At 42.0% G+C, this 22,487-nt stretch overlaps 1 protein-coding gene across 1 annotated transcript in view; it reads left to right on the top strand.

Moving 5' to 3' along the window:
• PDE4C (phosphodiesterase 4C) overlaps window positions 1–22,487 on the top strand; it is a 707,892-nt gene that overhangs the window by 203,783 nt on the left and 481,622 nt on the right. The window contains exon 3 of the mRNA XM_033954582.1: window positions 18,281–18,507. Coding sequence (XP_033810473.1) covers window positions 18,281–18,507 — 227 coding nt within the window. The remainder of the gene's footprint in view (window positions 1–18,280; window positions 18,508–22,487) is intronic.

The following is a 22,487-nucleotide window of genomic DNA, read 5'->3' as shown; positions in this document are numbered from 1 at the left end:
CGCTAAACTGCCGGCTGCGCTAGCCGCTACCGCCTCCTCTTGAGCAGGCGGTAGTTTTAGGCCAGCGCGGGGGTTAACGCGTGATGAAAAGTCACGCGCATTAAACCCGCTAGCACGGCTTGATAAAAGGAGCCCTAGGGGGACACTCAATGAAGTTACAGGGAAGTACTTTTTAAAACCAATTGTAGGAAAAAAATTTTCACTCAGAGAATAGTTAAGCTCTGGAACGCGTTGCCAGAGGATGTGCTAAGAGCGGATAGTGTAGCTGGTTTTAAGAAAGATTTGGACAAGTTCCTGAAGTCTGTTATTGAGAAAGACATGGGGGAAGCCACTGCTTGCCCTGGATCGGTAGCATGGAATATTGCTACACCTTGGGTTTTGGCCAGGTATTAGTGACCTGGAGTGGCCACTGTGAGAACGAGCTACTGGGCTTGATGGACCATTGGTCTGACCCAGTAAGTTTAGTCTTATGTTCTTATGTTCTAATGGTCTCCAACGTATGGTCTCAGGACCACATGCAGACAATTGGTTGAAATGCTCTTCAAATGTTTAATACCCAGGCTGAACGAGCAGGTCAATGTAGGTTACAAAATTAGTAGGATGTATAAGCTTGAAATCTTTTGATAGCCCTCTGAGCTTTCTCATATTCACACTTTACATGAAAAAGGTTGGAGACCACTGCTCTATACATTTAGGAGCTGATTCTATATAGGGTGCCTAAAGCTAGGCGCCTAACAAGTCGCCTAACTTTAAGCGTCCTTAATAGGCCCTTAACAATACCCTTAATAGGCTCAATAATTGCTAAAAAAAAATATATATATAATAATTAATTGGATCATAGGTGCCTATCCAATTCTAAAAAAAGATAGGTGCCTAATGCCTAATTGAGTGTTTCTGTGGGCGGAGCATGACTTATGCGCCTCTAACTGTGATTCTCCAAAAACATAGGTGCCTGACATGTAGGCCTTTAAAACCCTCGTCTATATTTCAGGCGCCTAAGTTTTTCATAGGCGCTGCTAGCTGCGATTCTGCAAATAGTGCCTAAGTGTGATTGAAACATGGCCAGCGGCATTTGTATAGGCGCCGGTCAGCCCCTTAGAGCCCTTTTTTGTAGGTATCAGGTTTCTGTACCACTGCTTGGAACCGCCTAAGTTTTGGATGTGTTCTTTGCTGACTGATGACATCACTAGACAATGACTATTCCATTACTATTTATTCATTTTGCATTATCATATTAAGGCTACACTGCATTATCATATTAAGGCTATTGTATTATAATATTAAGGCTATTGTATTATAATAATAATAACTTTATTTTTGTATACCACAATACCACGAGCAGTTCAGAGTGGTTTACAGAGGAAGAAGACTGTACACCAGTGGTTCTTAACCTGGGTTCGACCGAACCCCAGGGGTTCGGTGAGTCAGTCTCGCGGGTTCGGCGGAGGTCAAAACACACCTCTGACTCATATAGCGCTTCGGTCACGTTCAATCATCTATCAGTTATTCAGTGATTTTGATCAAGACTGATCGTGTACTCGGTTTCTTGATCTATCAATCTGTAACTAACGCCTTATATATATCAATCAATTCCTGATCAAAATTTGTGATTTAACTGATAGATGATTGAACGTGACCGAAGCGCTTATGATTCGTGATGATGTCTATAATTGGCTGCAGGTGATCACGCAACATCGCTTGGCCTATCTGTGCTGCAGGGGATTTGATGCGCACAGTAGTCGAATTGTAACTGTTGTGATGGTACGTCGTGTGATACCTATCTTAATATTTTAATCCCTTACTAACTATGTCGAGCAAAATACGAAAGTGGTCGGAACGTGATGGGAGTCAGCGTCCTAATTGCATTATTATTCGAAATATAGGAGAACTTTTTTGTTTTTAAAATTGATATTATTTTTTCCCTCACTGTATACCTATGTTTTGAATTTGTAAAAATCATATTTTATTTTTCCAATAAAGAAGGGTTCGGTGAACACACATATGAAACTGGTGGGGTTCAGTACCTCCAACAAGGTTAAGAACCACTGCAGTACACAGACAGCGATGTTACAGAGAAAAAGTTTCTAGTTATATTGGTAAGCCGGGAGTAGCAGGGTCTATCCGGAAGTGTTTCAGAGAAGTTACAAGGCAGGAAGGAGTCAGAGGAATTTGTCAAAGAGATAGGTTTTAATTGATTTCCTGAAGGATTGGTAGGAGGGTGAGTTGGAAATGAGGGTGGTTAGACATTTATTCCATTTGCCTGCTTGAAATGACAGTGATCTATCAAGGAATCTCTTGTAGATACAGCCTTTCGGGGAGGGGAAGGCAAACAGATAGGCATTACGTGTGCAAGTGGTACCTGGAAATTCAATGCAAGTGGTACCTGGAAATTCAAAGTGATGCGAGAGGGAGATTGGGGATAAACCGGTTATGGTTTTGAAGCAGAGGCAGGCAAACTTGAAGATGACTCTTGCCTAAGGTGACCATACGTCCCGTTTTCAATGGGACAGTCCCGTTTTCAGGGCGACCATCCCGTTGTTTCGACCCACCGCTTCGGAACACCAAAATGTCCCGTTTTCAGGGACAGCGTCTCGAAGCAGTGCGCGGGGACACCAGGACGGCTGATCACTTTCTCTCCTTGCCGTGCCGATTGAAACGCTGGGCCGCCGCTGCTTCTTGGCTTCTTCCCGACGTCAATTTTGACGTCGGAGAGGAAGTTCGGGGCCAGCCAGTCGCTGCCTGACTGGCCCAAACTTCCTTTTCGACGTCAAAATTGACATCGGGAAGAAGCCAAGAAGCAGTGGCGGCGGCCCAGCGTTTCAATCGGCGCAGCAGGGAGGCAGACTGGCAGGCAGCGGCAGTACACGGGCGGGCGGGGGGTTTGAATCCGTGGGGGGGTTGAATCTGCGGGTGGGGGGGGTGTTGAATCGCGGGGGGGTTGAATCTGCGGGTAGGGGGGTTGAATCAGGCACTGGAGAGATGAAAGGAAGTAGGCAGGCAGGCTGGCTTCGGGGGAGGGACAAAGACAAGAGAAGACATAGGAAGGAGGCACTGGGGGCACAATGGGCATGGGAAGGGGCACTGGGGGCACTAGGGACAAGGAAGGAGGCATGGGGGCACTAAGGACACAGGATAGGCACTATGGACTTGGGAAGGAGACATTGGGGGCACTATAGACATGGGAAGGAGACACTGGGGGCACTAGGGACACAGGACAGAGGCACTGGGGGTACTATGGACATGGGAAGGAGGCACTGGGGCACTAAGGACAGAGGCACTGGGGGCACTATGCACATGGGAAGGAGGCACTGGGGCACTAAGGACACAGGCACTGGGGGTACTATGGACACGGAAAGGAGGCACTGGGGCACTAAGGACACAGGACAGAGGCACTGGGGGGCACTATGGACATGGGAAGGAAGGAGGGAGGGAATAGAAAGGGACAATTGTTGGGCCTGAGTGCAGAAAGAAAGAAAGAAAGGATACACAGTAAGAAGGAAACACAACCAGAGACTCATGAAATCACCAGACAGCAAAGGTAGGAAAAATGATTTTATTTTCAATTTAGTGATCAAAACCTGTCAGTTTTGAGAATTTATATCTGCTGTCTATATTTTGCACTATATTTGTCTATTTTTCTATAGTTACTGAGGTGACATTGCATATTTTAAAGTCATTTGCCTTGACATTTTTGAAAACCCCAAATGATAATTAACATTTTCTCTGCGTATAGTGTGCTTTGTAGTTTTTTTTAAATTTTAAGGTTACCATTATAAATTAATATGAAGATATTATGTGTACATGAAAAATGAATGGAAGAAATATGGGGTGGGATTGGGGGCGGGGCTAGGGTGGGATTGGGGCGGGGCTAGGGCGGGATTGTGGGGCGGGACTGACAATTAATAGATGTCCCCTTTTGATGAAAAAAATAAATGGTCACGTTACTCTTGCCTCCATCGGCAGCCAGTGTAGTTTTCTGTAATACGGGCTTAAATGATCGGATTTTGTATTATGTGATTACCAGAGCTGGTGTTAAACATGCTGGGTCCCAGGGCAGAAGTTTAAGAGGGATCCCCAAAGCTCATCAGCTGGGTGTATCTTTCTCAACTTTAGGTAGACTTGGGAACCCCTGTAGCATAGAGGCCTCAGGGCAATTGCCCTTTTTGTACACCTGTAACATCATTACTTATTGAACAGTGAGGGGCAAATCTATAACTGGGCACATGTATTTATGCATCACTTGCATACGCAAAGGTACAGAATATCAGCATTTCTGCGGTTAAGTATAAATTTACAGGTCTAATTGGTGCGAATAAGGCTATTCTGTAAGGGCACACATAGGTATCATAGAAACAGAGAAAAAAGAAAGGAAGAAAATGACCATCTAGCCCAGGGGTGTCAAAGTCCCTCCTTGAGGGCCGCAATCCAGTCGGGTTTTCAGGATTTCCTCCAAAAATATGCATGAAATCTATTAGCATACAATGAAAGCAGTGCATGCAAATAGATCACATGCATATTCATTGGGAAAATCCTGAAAACCTGACTGGATTGCGGCCCTCGAGGAGGGATTTTGATACCCCTGATCTAGTCTGCCTAACCATGCCATCTCTATCCCTTCCTCTTCCTTAGAGTTCCAACATACTTATCCCAAGCTTCACTACCTCCACTAGGAGACTGTTCCAAGCCCATAGTTTTGTGTATCCTTACTGCACTTAGATGCCTGCAGTTATGCAATTTTTATGGCTGGTGTGATCGCGGACTCATAAATGTAAGGTGCACTGATACTGGGTTATACCATACCATATCATATTGTTTCTTATACCCCACAAATGTCAACTGGGAATCATTGTGGCTTACATAAGATTAATAAGATTAGCAACATAGACATTATGAATCATAGCAAGTCTTTAATGAAGCCAAATGATGAAGTTACGACTGTCTTATTTTGGTCACACCATCAGAAGAGAGAGATCACTGGAGAAGGACATCCTGTTTGGGAAGATCAAAGGAACTAGGCGAAGAGGGCAACCTGCAATCAGATGGCTGGACACGTTGAAAGCAACCATGGGGATGACGCTGGAGGACCTTTCCGGACTAGCACAAAACCAATTTCTTATTAGATCCACAATTTGTCAAGTCGCTAGGACTCGAACATGAGTCAATGGCACCTAACAACAGAAAACAGATGCATTTTTAGAAGATAGGAGGAGGTCTGAAGTAAGCAGGTTGGGAGGCAGTTCCAAATTTTGGGGCCTTGAAACTCAAAGGTGGATTCGAAGAGTGATTTCCTCTGAACTTGACATGGAGAGGAAAGAGAGAATTTATAGCACTGAGTCATTCTCGAGTTATAGAACGAGTGTGAAACTTGGATGGCTGAAGTAAGTTTAGTCGAGTTTTCTCCTTATATAGTCCTGTGAACCATACATGCAATTTTAAATTGAATTCTATACATGACTGGCAGCAAATGTAGTTCTATCAGCAGTGGACTGGCCCTCTCAAATCGTGCTTTAAGGAAAAATTATACCAATATTCTATAACAGAATCTGGGTGCCCAGATGCCGCACAAAACTAAAGGAGGCACCAACTTGCACAATTACTTCCTTACATTGAATACATTTGCATCTCTTTTTTTTAATTATTGGGTGTTATACTTCATGTGAGACAATTTGTGTACAGCTAGGGCTGGTTCTTGAGCTTACAGGCTGCCACAGTTTGCAGTATTTTTTTTAAAATGTTGTCCACAGTGGTCAAAAAATTCCATGCAATCTGTGCTGAGTATCTGGCTTGAAAGATTGGTGTCTGAATAGCAGCAATAGTCAAATAGCTATCCAGATCACTAACCAGCATGTTGCCAGAACCCAGCCATCAGTAATGATTTCCAGCAGCGCTGTCCAGATAGTGGCACTGAAAATTGCCAGTTAGTTCTGGCCACCGGCAACTAGAAACACCTTCTGGCTGAATAAGTGCTTCGGAATATTAACTCATTGATTTATAAATATTGGTTTTATAAAATAGGCTTAAAATAGAAATCATTTTGAACTTTTCACATAAGCATCTTAAAACATATAGGGGTCCTTTTACAAAGGTGCACTAGTGTTTTTAGCACACGCATCTGATTAGCGCATGCTAGCCGAAAAATTACTGCCTGCATATAAGGAGGCAGTAGCAGCTAGCGCGCGTGCTATTCCACGCGTTAAGGACCTAATGCACCTTTGTAAAAGGAGCCTTTAGTAAAAGGACCCCATAATCTATTTTTTGTACATAGGTAAATAGGGAGAGTTCCACAATGGCAGAATTGCTCCTGAAAAAGGCCTGCCCCTGGTTCTATCAAATCAGATCTCCATCATAAAAGCCAGGGATAACCAGTCTTACTAATTGAATCTATGGTCCGTTTGACCACAGAGTTCAAAGGAGGCTATTCACTAAGCTGAATTAGGATTTTTAACAATTTTTAATGTGTAGTACAGCATAGTGTTGTTTTAACCGTTAGTGCTCAGTAATTGTAGGGTTAAACACATAACCTGGAAATCTGTACTGAAGGCATGGAATGGACTGGGACTGCACTTTGCAGTTAACATGTTAATTGCTAAAACAGCCGATGAATATGATGCGGTTAATTATATGCAAAAACAAAAAACTGTGGATACAGATGTTCTGGAGATAATTTATTGTATACTGACATATAAAAACATGAAAATTCAATGAAAAAATTACAATGATAAAAAATACAGCGGTAAAAATCCAACCGGACCCTACACGGCCCGTGTTTTGGCAAACACGCCTTCCTCAGGAAGAAGTAATAATGAATATACCACTGTATATTTTATCATTGTACTTTTTTCATTGAATTTTCATGTTTTTATATGTCAGTATATAATAAATTATCTCCAGAACATCTGTATCCAGTTTTTTATTTTTGTTTTCATCGGAGGATTGTTTTCACTGTGTATCATTGGGTCTCCCCATTTTTCTTTGTTGTGGTTAATTATTTGTTCAGAGGTAACTTCATTCCTCATTAATGACTGTCCTTTACCCTGGATTAATGGTGTGACTGCCTTCTTCTACATGCCAGGAAAGTCCACAAAAGTTACCGCAGAGATTATGCAGGTATCCATGTTAACTACAAAACTTTAATGTAGCTTAGTAATTAGGTTCTTAAACTACCAAAGTATTTTAAAAACTCTCCTGTCTTAATCAGTAGCTGATGGAGGTTCCTTAATATAGGGGCAATACTGGTTCCCATCTTTTGCCTAGAAATTAGGTGCACCGCAACACCGGGGGGGGGGGGGCCACCTGTATGTTGGAAATAAGTTTTCTTTGGTAGGGAGGCTTAGGTAAATTCCATTGCAGCATCCTGAATAGGAAGTTACCCTGGTCTGTGTACATGGTTTGAAAATCTCTTTCTCTACAATGTTGGCATAGCCACTTGACCAAACAATGTTGGAAAAGCCTTATTGAATAATACAACTACTTGGACTTTCCTGGAACTATGACTCAAGACTTATCATGCATTCAGCAATAACTAGCTTAAGTTTATACTCTGGCTTTTTGCCATCCCTAAACAATATCACCTCTCTCTCTTCCTGGTTCAAGATATTGGCCCTCTCCCAATATGTAATCTCTAATAAACGTGTGTTAGGTCAGTAATTTCAGAACCTCACTACTCAGGAGCTCTTGAAACGTCATCTACATAAGCAGAAGCTTTTAAATTAACTTTTCAAATGATTCAGCTCAAGGGCTTCAAATAAGTTTTGGATGTATGAAGTACAAGCAGCTCATATAATTTCAAAATTGCTCCCTCCCCTCAACTATGACTAACTTGTTAACCTAGTATATTGCTGAACTCTGGTCATTTTTACTAGGAGATAGGTCAACCATTTAAGATGACAAATGGATAGCAGCCGGTAGATTTTGGCTCAAGACTAGGTGGAGAGCTGCTGCTGTCTCATGTAGGAGTCCCAAGTAAGGGTGGGCAGGAGAACTGGAAGTGAGTGAGGGAAAACAAGTAAACATTGAGTTCTCATTGGCGTGGGTGAGGAGGGGAAGTCTCCTTGAGTGGCATGAAAGCCTCCAACAGTTGGTTAGTTTGGTTAATGCCTAGCATGGGCTCTTACTGAGCAAAATTATTATTCTTGTTTGCCAGTTTAAACCTTGAAACTTGATTGTGACCACAGGTTCATCCACCGAGGATGTTTTGGGGCAGCCTCTGCCCTTCGAAACCTAATTGCTATGATGTTAGATGACAAGGGGATCTAAAACTGTTTTCCAAAAACAGTGTATGACAGGGAGGAGAGGAGCAGGAGGGTATTCTGACATTGATTTAGACCTTCTGTCTCTCTTCAAGGCACATCATACTCTTCTAGATTTGATCCTCTCTTTATCTGCCAGGGGTTGCTAGTGAGCCAAGGAATAGTTGAGAATTTCTCTGGGAACTGTTTGGAAAGATGTAAACTAAGGAGTCATATACAGAAGAAGAATGTTTTAGTGAGAATTCCTACCAGTAAGATATGAAAGGTTTTTTAAAAGATTCCTTTTTTTGGCAACTGTGTTGTCTTAATGGCGATGGAAGGGACGGTTAAGTCTTAGAACAGCAAATGACCTTAATTAACTTTCACATTTGTAGAGGCATGCATGGTTGGGCAACTGTCTAACCTGCCTGTGGAGTAATGGGACATACGAGCCAGCAGAGTCATTAACTTATCTGCTAAATATACTTATTTCTAAATTTGTCAGGATTAAGAAGCCTCCATGCTGCTCCAAGTCGGTCTTTCCCACAGTAGTGAATGCAATTAGCACTTGGTTTTTATTAAGAGTAAGATACATCAGAGATTGTACTGTAAGATTTTAGCAGCCCTTCCATTCCAGTTTTAGATGAAGAGAGATTTGAGAGTATTAGGGATCTCACAGGTATTCATGTAGTAGGGAAGATGTAATAGAGACATTTAAATACCTGAGTCCATCTGCCACACCCCTTCCCTTGTTCAAAAGTAGACTGGAAACCCACCTTTTTCAGATAGCCGCCAATTCGTAACCTTACTCTTCTCTACCCTCTGCTCACCACCCTAGCCAGTAGTTTAACCATCCCCTCTAATTGTAATCTCAACCCTGGCATCCTGTTTGTCTGTCTTGATTGTTTAGATTGTAAGCTCATGCGATCATGGACTGTCTTCTTTGTGACTCTGTACAGTGCTGCGTACATCTGGTAGTGTTCTAGACATAATTAATAGTAGTAGTAAATACCTCCAAGGTTTAAATTCACACGAGGAAGGACTCTTCCAATGGAAAGGAGACTCTGGAATTGAGGGGGGTCATAGGATGAAAATGAGTCTTTGTGGAAAATCTAGAGGATACGTAGAACAGCTCAGAGTAGAGGTGATGACAATGAGGACAGTATCTGAATTCAGGAAAGTATATGACCTGCACAGTGGTCTCAGAGAGGAAGGAATTATAGAGATCAGTAGCTGCTGTGGGTGAGCAGACTAATAGGGTATATCAGTAGCTTAGCTAGACAGCCAATTTTGGGCAGACCTATAACCAAAGGGAGCAGGTCTGCCCTGGAGGAGTGCAAAACTGTAAGTGTGCAATCGAGCCCTGCCTGCCCCCTACCTTTAGAGCTAAGGCTGCAGCAGGCGATAATTTGCCCTTCCTTGGAGGAGAGGGTGCTAGGCTTGCACGTACAGCACTGCTACGAATGGGACCCATGCTGGTACCACCAAAGGCTCACGCCTGAGCCAAAATTGGGTAGGCAAGGCCTACCTGTAGCTATGCCCCTAGGCTGTATGGTCTTTATCTGAGGTCATATTTTATGCTTAATGTCCAGCAGGTCAGTGCTATGCTGTTCTGCTCCACCATCAATGATCCTTTAGGATTTCATACTCTCTCTTTGGCCTTATTCAAATTCTGGCTGGAAGCCTACCTTTGTAAAGCGGCTTTTAACTCTTAACTCTTTATTCCCCTTTTTAATACTTAGAATACCTGCTTACTAGTCAATGTAATGTAAACCTCTTTGATATCTGCAGAGGATAAGCAATATATCAAATAAAAGATAACCATAACTAAACTAAACTAAACCTTGGGTTTATATACCGCACCATCTCCACGAATGCGGAGCTCGGCACGGTTTACAGGAAGAAGGATGAGAAAGGAACTACAGTGGAGAGATTAAAGAGTTAGGTGTAAAGGGGGAAGGTGAGAGGCCTAAGAGGGGGGAAGTGTTACAGTTTTGAGAATAGCCAGGTTTTTAGGTGTTTGCGGAAGAGTTGGAGGGAGCTTGAGGTTCGGAGAGGGGAGGTGAGGTTATTCCAGATCTCAGTGATTCTAAAGGGAAGGGATGACCCAAGTTTGCCTACATGGGAAATACCTTTTATGGAAGGGAAGGATAGTTTAAAAATTTGGGAGGATCTGGAGGAAGTAGGGGTTAGGGAGTTCCAGGATAGAGGGATAACCATGTGTTGTACTTTTAATAATTCCCTTAATAAATGAAACATTCTAATTTCTTATTTGTACTGTCTGCTTGTCTTGAATAGATTGTAATTTCAGTTGAGCAGGAGACTGTCTCTTATGTGTTTGTGTACAATGCTGTGTATGCCTAGTAGTAATAGTGGTGGTAGACCCAAATTATGAGTTATAGTGGAGGTTGTGAACAACATTAGAGACTCATTAAAATACAAATCATTGACTAATTGATGAAGGGTAGGCACACACAGGGTCAATTGCAGACTAATTGCTCAGAATCCAGTTTTCCAAACCACAGATTTAGACAGTGATTTTATTTAGGTAAATTGGCCTGGCTGAAAATTCCCACTTTGCATCTGGCTAGATGTTCGCATGGGCTTCCACAGTGTGAGCACTTTTAGCCAAGCTAGAAGGAGGTGTGATGATGAGGGGAGTGGGATGGTTCATGTACAGGGGAACATAGGTGTCAGTTCTGTGAGTGCTAAGGGTAGTCAAGCATCCCAAAACACATGTAGAGCAAATGCCTTCACTTTGTCCAAGGAGAACAATTTGTGACAGGTTTAGCACTCCAGTCATTTTGAAAAGTTGGCTTCTGTGCAAGGGAACGTGTGCTCGTTCACTCCTCCGCCCTCCCCTGGCCGCCTGCAGAAATGGCAGGTGTAAAGCTTGCAGGGTACCCGTAAGCTGGCCTAAAGCACACATTCATTTTCAAAGAAAAACTGTTTGAAGCATTTCTCTTTGGAAAATTACAGCAATTGCATGTGGTAAGAGTACTTGCAGAGTATTTACTAAATTACCCATTCTTTGTATTTAAAATACAGTTATGTGAAAACATATAGGAGTGTCCATTAAATTGTCCTGATGCAAACACCTAGGATGCTGCCATGAGCCCATTTGCTGCCGGAATGACCTGGAGGGGTAAGGGACTGGAGCTGAACGGCACAGAATGAAGAGTAGGAGAACTGCAAGGACAAAGAGGGAGCTTCAGGCACTTTATGTAAATTTGCCAGAATACTTTTCACATTTCACATTATGTATGCCTTTCTCTCTTTCTTTGTCTACCCACTTTTTCTTTTCTGTCACATTACATTTGCAGACAGACTATTTGCCACTCTAAACTATAATGTTAAGGGGCTTCTACAAAATTGCTTAGTGGTCTTTGGCATAAAGCCAGTGGCGAAGCGAGGGTGAGCAGCGCTCTTCTCCCGCCCTCTTCCTTTCCCCCCTGCCATGCGCGTGCGCCCCTTTTCCCATACCTTTTTATCTTCAGCACAAGCAGCCAACAACTTGCTGTCAGCTGTGGTGCTCTCTCTCTGATGTCACTTAATAGGCGCGGGTCCTGGAAGTGATGTCAGAGAAAGCACCAAAGCTGACGCAGGCAGCAAGTTGGTGGCTGCTCACGCCAAAGTTAAAAAGGTGGGGCGGGGGAAGGGACAGGGTTTCACACAGCAGGGGAAAGAGTGGGAAGGGGGCAGAGAGGAGGAGGGGTGCCAGCGCCCCGAGCAAGGCCACACCCGGGGCAGACCACTCCCCCCACACTCCCCTTACTCCACTACTGCATAAAGCGTATGTTTAAGGATGCTTTTAACTTATAAAATTCTTAAATTTTCTTTCCTGTTTTAATTAATATTTATGAAATGTGCCTTGGTAAACTTTTACCCTACCTTTTGTTCTTCCCTATTTTTTTTTTTTTTCTTTTCTACACCCTTTATTGTAACTTTACCCTCTTTCCCATCTTTCATGTTAGTTATTATTGAAATTTATTGTTATTATGTTATAGTTTCTTTATTATATTATGTACATCGCCTAGAAATTTGAAATAGGCGATTCATCAAAAGTGAAATAAACTTGAAACTTGAAACTTGAGACAGACTTAGAGAATTTAATATGTATACTCTGAAAGAAAGGCGGGAGAGAGGGGATATAACAGAGACATTTAAATATCTCTGTGGCATTAATGTACTTGAGGTAGGTCTTTTTCAAATGAAGAAAATCTCTGGCACGAGAGGACATAGGCTCAGGAGTAATCTAAGGAAATACTTTTTTACAGAAAGGGTGGTAGATGCATGGAATTGTCTTCCGGTAGAGGTGGTGGAGATAAAGTGTGCCTGAATTCAAGAAAGCGTTTCCCTCTCTCAGTGGTAAAAACAGAACCTTGAAGAGATTTAGTCATTCTTTTGCTTTTAAATTAACCGAATGCTGGAATGCTTTACCGTTTACATTAAGAAGTTTAGGTTCTTTTGTTCTATTCCAGAAAGTTCTGAAAACTTTTTTGTATGCCAAACATTTTGGAAATTAACTATTTCAGTCTACTTTTCCTTGCCAAGTTTATGTATTATGTATTACATTATTGTTAACCGAGTCGAGCTCCTCTTGGTTGATGACTCAGTCTATAAAACTAAGTTATAGTTTAGACAGGCATGTGAGATATTTTAGGGAGAGAAGGAGATAGTAGATGCTGCAGATAGGCAGACCGGATGGGCCATTTGGCCTTTATCTGCCATCATGTTTCTATATTATAAGATTCTTTAGGATTATTTAAAGAAAGATATTAGTGTACTTTTGTTTAAGAGAAATACCATAATGCAGTGTTTAAACCTGTTACGTTGCCTTCCTCTCTCCATATTTATGGGCGATACAAACAGATGCTATTCTGGCATTTGATTTATTTATTTATTTATTTTTTCGATTGCTCATGTTTCATATATAATCTACTGCTTATCTTTTTGCAGTGCTGGTAAATGAAGGAGGTGGCATAGGGGCACGCTGACCTGCATTACGTTAGCAGTGGTTGCCAAAACAAGTGCAATGCCTTTTCTGCCTGAAACTGTAACCGTAGTTCGCTGACAAGGCAAGACAAAATGAAGCGCTCATTGAAGTATTAGTTACCTATTAAACTGCAGTACCAGGCAACCTGGGAGCATTTCTTAATAATGTAATTGCCTTTGTAATATTATGCCCTGTAGTCTTCATTAAAATCAAAATAAGAAAATAAAAAGTCACTTGGCCCCACATGGCAGTCTTTGCGCAAGCAGGCTGTGTTAATCCTGAACTCACATCTTTAATTGGCAGGATTTAGAACAGCTCAAATGCATGAGCTTACTTTATGCCTTGATTAGAATATTTTAATTTACAGCTAGTCTCAATGGGAATGTTGTTTTAAATGGCACCATTTAATGTTTATTTGCTATCTTAGCTCAAGGTGTATGTTTTTCCTCCCAGATCTTTTTCATCCTCTGCTGTCATTCCGCTTTTGGTTAGAATACCTCAGGGCTCTGTCCTGGGACCTCTTTTTTTTTCTCTATCTACATTTCCTCCCTTGGTGCTCTAATCTCCTCCCGCAGCTTCCAGAACCATTCCTATGCTGACGATTTGCAAATTTACCTCTTTACACCCAAAATTTATATGGGAATCTGGGCCCAAGTCTCAGCCTGCCTCTCTGACATTGCTAACTGAATGTCTCACCTCCATCTAAAATTAAACATGGCCAACACTGAACTTTTTATCTTTCCTCCTAAATCCTGCCTCTCCCTTTCCTCCATTCTCTATTTCAGTGGATAACTCTCTCATCCTCCCTATCTCGTCGGCTTGCAACCTCTGACTCATCTTTGACTCATCTGTTTCCTTCTCTTTATATATCCAACAGACCGCCAAAACTTATCGCTTCTTTATATATAACGTCACTTTTGAGCACGCTGCCAAGACCATCCACAATCTCGTCACCTCTCACCTAGGTTACTGCAACTTGCTTCTTGCAGGTCTTCTGCTATACCATCTTTCTCCCCTTCAGTCTGTTCAGAATTCTGCCACACGCCTCCTACTCTGCCAGTGTCATTATGCTCACATTACCCCTCTCCTCAAGTCACTTCATTGGGTCCCCGTCCGCTATCGCATATAGTTAAAACTCTTCTTACTAACCTACAAGTGTATTCACTCTGCAACTCCTCAATATCTCCCTCTCTCATTTCTGCCCCAAGAACTCCGTTTGTCAAGCAAGCCTCTCTTATCTGTACCCTTCTCTTCTACTGCCAACTCTGTCCCTTCTGTCTTGCTGCGCCATATGCCTGAACAACTTGCCTGACTTAGTACATTGGGTTCTGTCTCTGGCGGTATTCAAATCCAGACTGAATGCCCACTTTTTCAAAGCTGCATTTAAATCCTAACCCTACCAACTTGTAAGCCACCATATTCATTTGTCACTTCCTCTGTAGTCCTCTACCCTCTCCGCCCAGGGCAGGATTAATTCATCGAGGGCCCCTAGGCACACAAGTACACTGTGTGCCTAGGGGCCCCCTGCCCCGCCCCACCCCCATGGGGGGCCGCATTGCTGATCGAGGGGAGGGGGCTTGTGTTGCCGATTTGGGGGGGCTCGCATTGCCAATCAGGGGGGGGCCCGTGTTGCCGATTGATGCTGGAGGGGCCCATCGCCGTTTGGAAAAACAATGTTAATGCCCTCCTTCATCGGGCCCTCCTGACCATTTAGGGCCCTAGGCACGTGCCTACTGGGCCTATTGGTTAATCCAGCCCTGTCTCCGCCTCTTCATCCCTTTGTATTTCCCTACAGGAGCCACATGTGGGGAGTGTGTGGTGTAGTGGTTAAAGCCATAGACTCAGCACCCTGAGGCTGTGGGTTCAAATCCTACTTCTCCTTGTGACTCTAGGCAAGTCACTTAAGGGCAAATTCTATAAGAAGCACCCAAAAGTTAGGTGCCGATATGGGCAATGTTCAGTGCGATTCAAGTAAAACTTGGTGCTGTTTAATGAATCACGCTGAGCAGTACCTATTTTGGAGGCACCCAATAAATAGGCCAGCTCTAGGCACAACTAAGTTAGGCACCTATGTGATTGTTTAAGCGCCTAACACGTATCCACGGCCATGCCTAATGTGCATAACGCCTATTTTTTTGAAGGCCGCCTAAATTTTTAGAGGCACCTTATTGCAAAATCGCTTTTTCTTGATAGGCGCCTAAGTTTTGATTATTGCTGATTAAAAAGCTTAATTGAGCTTGTTAATCAATTTAGATAGGCGCCTATCTAGTTGGGCACCTCCAAAATAGGTGCCTGACATTAGGCGCCAGATTCATCTAGGCCTTAATCTGGGCCTTAATCCCCCATTGCCCCATGTACATTAGATAGAGTGTGAGCCTGCCAGGACAGATAGGAAAAAATGCTTGAGTACCTGAATATACAGTACACCACTTAGGTTATAAGTGGTATATAAATACTAAAATTACGCAATTGATTCACCAGTTTTGTCCAGTGTGTCTGTCATCATGAGATTGTAAGCTCTTTCGAGCAGGGTCTGTCTTTTGCATGTTTAATGTACAACGCTGCGTGCTATAGAAATAATAAATTGTAGCAGTAGTATACTGTATACTCTCCTATCTTTGGAGAAGTTCAGGTACCATAAGTATTTTCCCTAACTGTCCCAGCGGGCTCACAATCTAACTATGCTACCTGAGGCATTGGAGGGATTAAGTGACTTGCTCAGGGTCACAAGGAGCAGAGCAGGGATGAAACTCAAAGCCTCAAGTGGTGAGTACCTGGTATATTACAGACTTGGGTGATCATTGCTACTGTTTTCTTCTGCTGCTCATAGCACCTGGTCTTAGCTGGTCAATCCCCATCCTGGTATGACTTGGCTTAGCAGGACCTGTGTTAGGCATGGGTACTCAGAATAATTGCCCTGGGCCCCCTAATCATAGGGAACTCCATGTCTGCCTGAAGTTTCGACCGTATCGGTACCGTACCATATCTACTGAATTGATACCGTACCGTATCAGTACTTTCTAAGATCTGACAGGGTTGAGTTCTCCCAGGACTATATTCTATGAGGGGGGGTGGAGAAGCCTGGGAATATAGGTTACTTTTTTGAACCTGGTTTAAATAAGAGCAGATGAAAGGGAGCTATCTTGGCTTGTCTCTTCCAAATATAATGCTTGCAACACTAAACATGAAAGAATAACCTTGAGACTTCTTGGCCTTTGTTTAAGATTCAAGTATATAACATGCGTTCTCAGAATTTTCAAACCAACAAAGGGCTTGGTGATGGGAGCCTCCATCAGAGTCTGCTGAGTGAGTAGGGATGGGGAGGGAAGATCTTCCTTGGAGTTGTTGAGTTTGGCCTTATGTCAACTAATATTGTCTTATTCATCTAAGTCTGGGAACCTTAACAGCTGTTGCCTTTGCTGACAAAAAAATATAGAAAAGTCACTCTATATTCCTTTAACAGTGAACTAGAGGCAAATGTCCATCAACTGCTGTTGAAACTAATGCTCAGAGACATGAAGGCAGATGTAACCGCCTCACCACCCAATCATCGCATTGTTCAATACAGTGTCAGAACTATAACAACGGTGAATGTTAAACTTGCGATTGCCTGATTGGCTATAAGCTCTATATCTTGAATAGATTACTTAAGATGGTAAAACTTAACTTCAGGTTAACTGGTTCCGACGTGCCACGTTTCTATACTGCTTCAGGGAACCGACATTGCACTGCTAAACCACCTCAAAATTTTGGGTAATGGAGTCTCATTACAATTCACTGCTTCCTCATATTGTAACGGCAGTGTTTATTCAAGAATTTGATATACTGCCATTTTTAGAAAACAGATAACTGTCAAAACAGAAGGATTAAACCTGCTAAAAATATAATCAAATTAATTTGTATTTGGTGGTCTATATAATTTTAGTATTGCATTTTCAGCATGCAGATGTTATGCGGTATCAACATTTTTTAAATGTGGTGTAAATGGACATCAAATTGACCACTATTTTTCAAGTTTCTGTTTTGATCAATAAAATGTATTTTGATTGAAAAAAAGTATCATGTTCCTTTAAAAAAAATTATATATATATAGTTATGTCCCAGTTCCAAAGCTGTTTGGGGGTGGGGGTAGGGTATACTAGGTCAGTGTTTCTCAACTCGGTCCTGGAGTACCCTCTTGCCAGTCAGGTTTTCAGGATATCCACAATGAATATGCATGAAAGAAATTTGCATATAATGGAGGCAGTGAATGCAAATTTCTGTCATGCATATTCATTGTGGAAATCCTAAAAACTTGACTGGCAAGGGGGTATTCCAGGACCGAGTTGATATCTTTGTTGGTATTGGAGCTGTTTTGGGTCTGCTGCAGATAGATGGTGCCAATCTGGCAATTTGTTGTGGCATTTTTACAGCTTGTGTTATAATGCTTTGTAATGTGTATATATTTTCTTATACCCATTTGCTTCTCATTTTACCACCCTACGAAACATCTCTCATATTCATCTGACCTAGAAGTAAGGGTGGCATAGTGGTTAGAACTATAGTCTCCATACCCTGAGGTTGTAGGTTCAAATCCCATGCTACTCCTTATGACCCTGGACAAGTCACTTAATCCTCCACTGCCCTAGGTCATGGGTAGGCAATTCCAGTCCTCGAGAGCCGGAGCCAGGTCAGGTTTTCAGGATATCCACAATGAATATGTATGAGATGGATTTGCATGCACTGCCTCCTTGAGTTGCAAATCTATCTCATGCATATTTATTGTGGATATCCTGAAAACCTGACCTGGCTCCGGCTCTTGAGGACCAGAATTGCCTACCCCTGCCCTAAGTACATTAGATAAACTGTGAGCCCAGCAGGACAGAGAGGGAAAATGCTTGAATACCTGAGTTGTAACCCATTCTGAGCTCCTTGGGTAGGACAGGTTAATAAATAAAATATCAGACTGCCACCCAGTTGAAATCCTCAGACAGTGCTCTTTTGTTTTTAAATGTTAGCTGGAATGATAATAAAATGCCCACCCATTTATTTATGTATTTGTTTTTTTTTCCTGTAGAGGTCAAGAGAACCTTTTGACCTTGGCACAACCAGTTTAATGCCTCCTCTAAGTGCCATCAAAAGGCGATTTTCGGGGACGCCACAACTCCCACCTCTGACACACCGGCAGACAACCACAAATGAGACTAGCAGAGCACTAGAGTCAGAACAAGGGTCCAGAGTCGTATTCACTATTGAAGAAGTTGGCCCAAGTGCATCTGATGAGTCGGACTCTGACTACATTAGGTAAGACCAGCTGTCTTGTTACATCATAATCTCTGAGTTCCCCTTCTAGGGGCCCACGTAGTTTCTGGTTCCAACTGATTGCTTCTGTTGTTGGGTATTCTCTTATTCTGCTTGCTCCATTGCTTAACATATCCTGGCTAGTCACTGTGGAAGCTAAGGAAAAAAACAGTCTTGTTGATACTCAGCCTTAAATTGAAGTCTCAAGTGCATGTAGTAGAGCAGGCCTGAGCAGTAAAGGAGCATGAGTAGGGTTACCAGATTTTACGATTGTAAAATCCGGACACGTGGCCCCGCCCCCAGGCCTGCCAAGTTTCACCCAGCCCAGCCCTGTTCTGCCCAAGTCATGCCCCTTTCTGCCCGAGCCCCGCCCCACGAACCTCTTCTCCTCAAACTTAGAGCCGTGTTTGGAGGGCCTCCGAGCATGAGTAGGTGTGATATGATGACATTGCACGCATATGTGCATGTGTGATGTAACCGGTACTTGTGCTTGAAAAAAAAAATCAACAAAACAAGGAGAAAAACTGCAGATATGATGTGCAAGGTATAAAAGTCTTATCTTTATTGGAAGAAATACAATGAAGCATTCCAGAAAAATGGTTCTCTTGTATGAGTGCACAGGACCCAACACAGTCTGTGTTTCGGAAACACTCCTTCCTCAGGGGTCCGAGATGTTATGGTACATAAGCACAGAGAGAACCTTATTTTAAAAAAACAAGTAATCCTTGAAAAAACGTAATACTTCTGTCCAGCTGCAACTCAATAGTCTTGCAGGTAGCGAATGTGAAAAAAGATCCCTGCAGTTTCCTTCCTCATAGAAACTAGCTTCTTCGTACCACAAGTCTGATTAAAACGCTGCATCTTCATCTTATGCAACGGAGCCTAAAAATTTTTTAGAATCCCCCAAATACTGTAGTATCCAAGGCAAAATATAAGAGGGTTGATTCATAAGTCATGGCAACTATGGTATTTTTTTTTTCTCTTAAAAATGCACCAACACTGGAAATCTTATGCGTTTGAAAATGTGTGACATGTACTTCTTAATGTTGTCACCAAATGAGGGATGAGTGCAGCGGTCTCTGGTAGGGGAGAAGCAAAAAACATACCATTTGAAATCATTGTTTTATTAACAAACGAGTAATAAATGACTTGCAATAATGTGCATTCACAGTGTGTCCCTCACGAACTGGATGATACACAAGACAACCTGAAGCCTACTTTGAAGGATGTTAACAGTTAAACAGTTTGTACTTGTACTGTGTTATTTATGTTATGTCACTGTATGCCACAATAAAATGATGATTTCAAATGTCATGTTTGCCTCTCCCCTAACAGAGACCGCTGCACACACTTCTCATCTGGTGACAACATTAAGAAGTACATGTCACACAGTTTTAAACATATATATTAGATTTCCATTGCTGGTGCATTTTTGAGGGAAAAAAAAAAGATAGTTGCCGTGACTTATGAATCAACTCTTGTATAATTATTTAAATACTGAAAGACCATATTTTACCTCCAAGCAAAATACGCTCTGCACACAGGGACCTTAGCTGAGTAGCTCCACTATCCCAGAATACCTTTCAATCTCTTGTGGTCCAGTCAGGGCACAAGCGATCCTCAGCCACTCTTGCCCATGTCAGCTCTAGTCTTCAAAAATGGCTGCTGTGATCTCTTGTGGCAGTCTGACAAGATTGACACTAGAGATTATGGCAGCAATTTCGAGGGTAGAGCCAACCTGGGAAGGAGTGACTAGGAATCTCTCCTGTTCTGACTACACCCTAAACTGCCAGGGATTGTAAAATAGGCCTAAGGGGGGAGCACCCACAGGTGAGCAGGGCTGGCAGATCCTGTTTGGAGGGGAGGGGGAGGAAGGGAGACAAACAGGACAAAGCACAAATTTTCGGCTTCTACCGAAAGCACACCATCTGTTTCTGCTGACACCAAAATTATGGCTGCAGTCTTTAGCCAAAACTAAAACCAGGCAGAAAAAGGAGTTGGGGCCAGTTTCGCACCGTAACCAAAACTGAAATTCGATCGGCCTCTACACCCCAGTATACTCAATGTGCTGTAAACCCTACCCTACCTCTAGTCTTCTTTCAGTAAGGTTCATTTATGCTTATCCTAAGTATTACCATGTATCAATGAACCCTTTTGACCAGCAATATATTAATGGAGATTCCTGAATGTTATAGTTGCGAATGTTTTAGGAGTTTTAGGAGATACATTTTGGGTTCAAATGCAGGAGAGAGCGCTTGTTGATGAGCAAAACTTGTGGGTAGGGAAGATATGTCTTTCACAATGTTGGACAAAGGCTACTCCTCCATCACTTGCAATCAAATATATATTTTTCTTGGGAATATAATTTATAATAGGACACCCTTGTATTCTATAATCACTAAAAAAGGTGTTTATACCAGCTTTGATCAAACTATAAAAAAAATATACAAATGAAAATAAAAATAAATATGTGAATTGAGTGTTCTCAGAACCTCCTCACTTCCCCTCCTGAGCTTTTACTGATATTTAATCTTAGGATTATACCTTGAAGTCTTATACCTTTTGTTTCACCATTTGATTTTTCTGCCCGGAGGAGTTTGGGGGAATTTTTTTCACTATCGGACTCTTGAAACTGGAGCGGAGTAAGATCGACAGTTTGACATCCTTTAATCACAGACAAAAAGATAAGTGATTTTTTTCCCTTATTTATGTACTATAAAGTATTTACCATGCTAAAGACCTGTCAGATTGCTCTGTTAGAAGAGGGATTCATGAGAACTGAGTGTTGCCATGAAGGTTTTCTGTTTCACTGGTCGCCTGTTTCAAGTGACCGAGAAGTGAAGAGGTTCTTTTTTTTAACTCTTTATTAATTTTCCATTCAAAACAGTGCATTAAAATATACATACAATTGACTTCAAGGCAGCACTTACAATTGATCAAAGAAATACTACAAAACATTTTCCCCTTCCTAATTCAAAACCAAAAACAAAGTGGATACATACAGTAAAAATCATAAACAGCACTTTCACTCGGTCAATGAATGCAAGAAAATATAATACCCCCCTCTCAAGATGTGTAAATCAAATAGGAAATAAGGGAATAATCCAGCTAATCAGTGTTAACAAAATTTGTCAATGGACCTCACGTTAATTTAAATAGCTTATTAGTGAGGAGGTTCTGAGCACACTCAATTCACTTATTGATTTAATTTGTATATTTTTTTATAGTTTGATCAAAGCTGGTATAAACACCTTTTTTAGTGATTACTCTTCCATCACACCAGCACTGGAGAAATTCTCTTCATTTTCTTATGCTGATGGAGGTCAGGAAGGCAAAATAATCACTTAAATGGAGAAAACAGATTTGGAGCACATGGAAGGTTTATGAACAAACTTTGGCACCTGGGATATTCTCGATGATTTGCAAATGTAATCCCTGTTCTGACCCTCAAATTTGAACACTTTGAGGGGAAGGCTGTATGGTAGGGGGAGAAATAGGGGTGGGGTAGGAGAAATTTGACTAGGGGGGTTACAATAATCCAAATCCCCTACATTACAAGGATTTTATATATAGGACTGTATTGGTTCAGTCCATTATTTTGTCAAGATTGGATTATTGCAACTCAATGTAGCTGGGTCTCTCAAAGGTCAGTCTGCAGAGACTTCAATTGATACAGAGCACTGCTGCCAAGCTCATTTTTGGTAAGAGTAAATTCGATCACGTAACCCCTTTGCTCAGGGCTTCCAGTGTACTTTAGAGTTCAATTTAAGTGCGTTTGTATTGCATTTAAAATGCTCTTTGGCATTTTTATTACTTTGGTACGTAGATCTCATCTCGCTAGGAGTTCAAATAAATTAAAACGTACATTTCCTTCCCTTAGGGCTAAAAATAGAACTTTCAAGAAATTCAGCCCCTCTTTCATTTTCAAACTAACTGAGCTCTGGAGTGAGTTACTGCTTTCACTTAGAAGCCTAGGCCCCTTC

This window comes from Geotrypetes seraphini, chromosome 8 (genome assembly GCF_902459505.1).
Source record: "Geotrypetes seraphini chromosome 8, aGeoSer1.1, whole genome shotgun sequence".
Lineage (NCBI taxonomy): Eukaryota > Metazoa > Chordata > Amphibia > Gymnophiona > Dermophiidae > Geotrypetes > Geotrypetes seraphini.
Note: the sequence above shows the minus strand (reverse complement) of the source record. Positions and strands in the feature narration are given on the sequence as shown.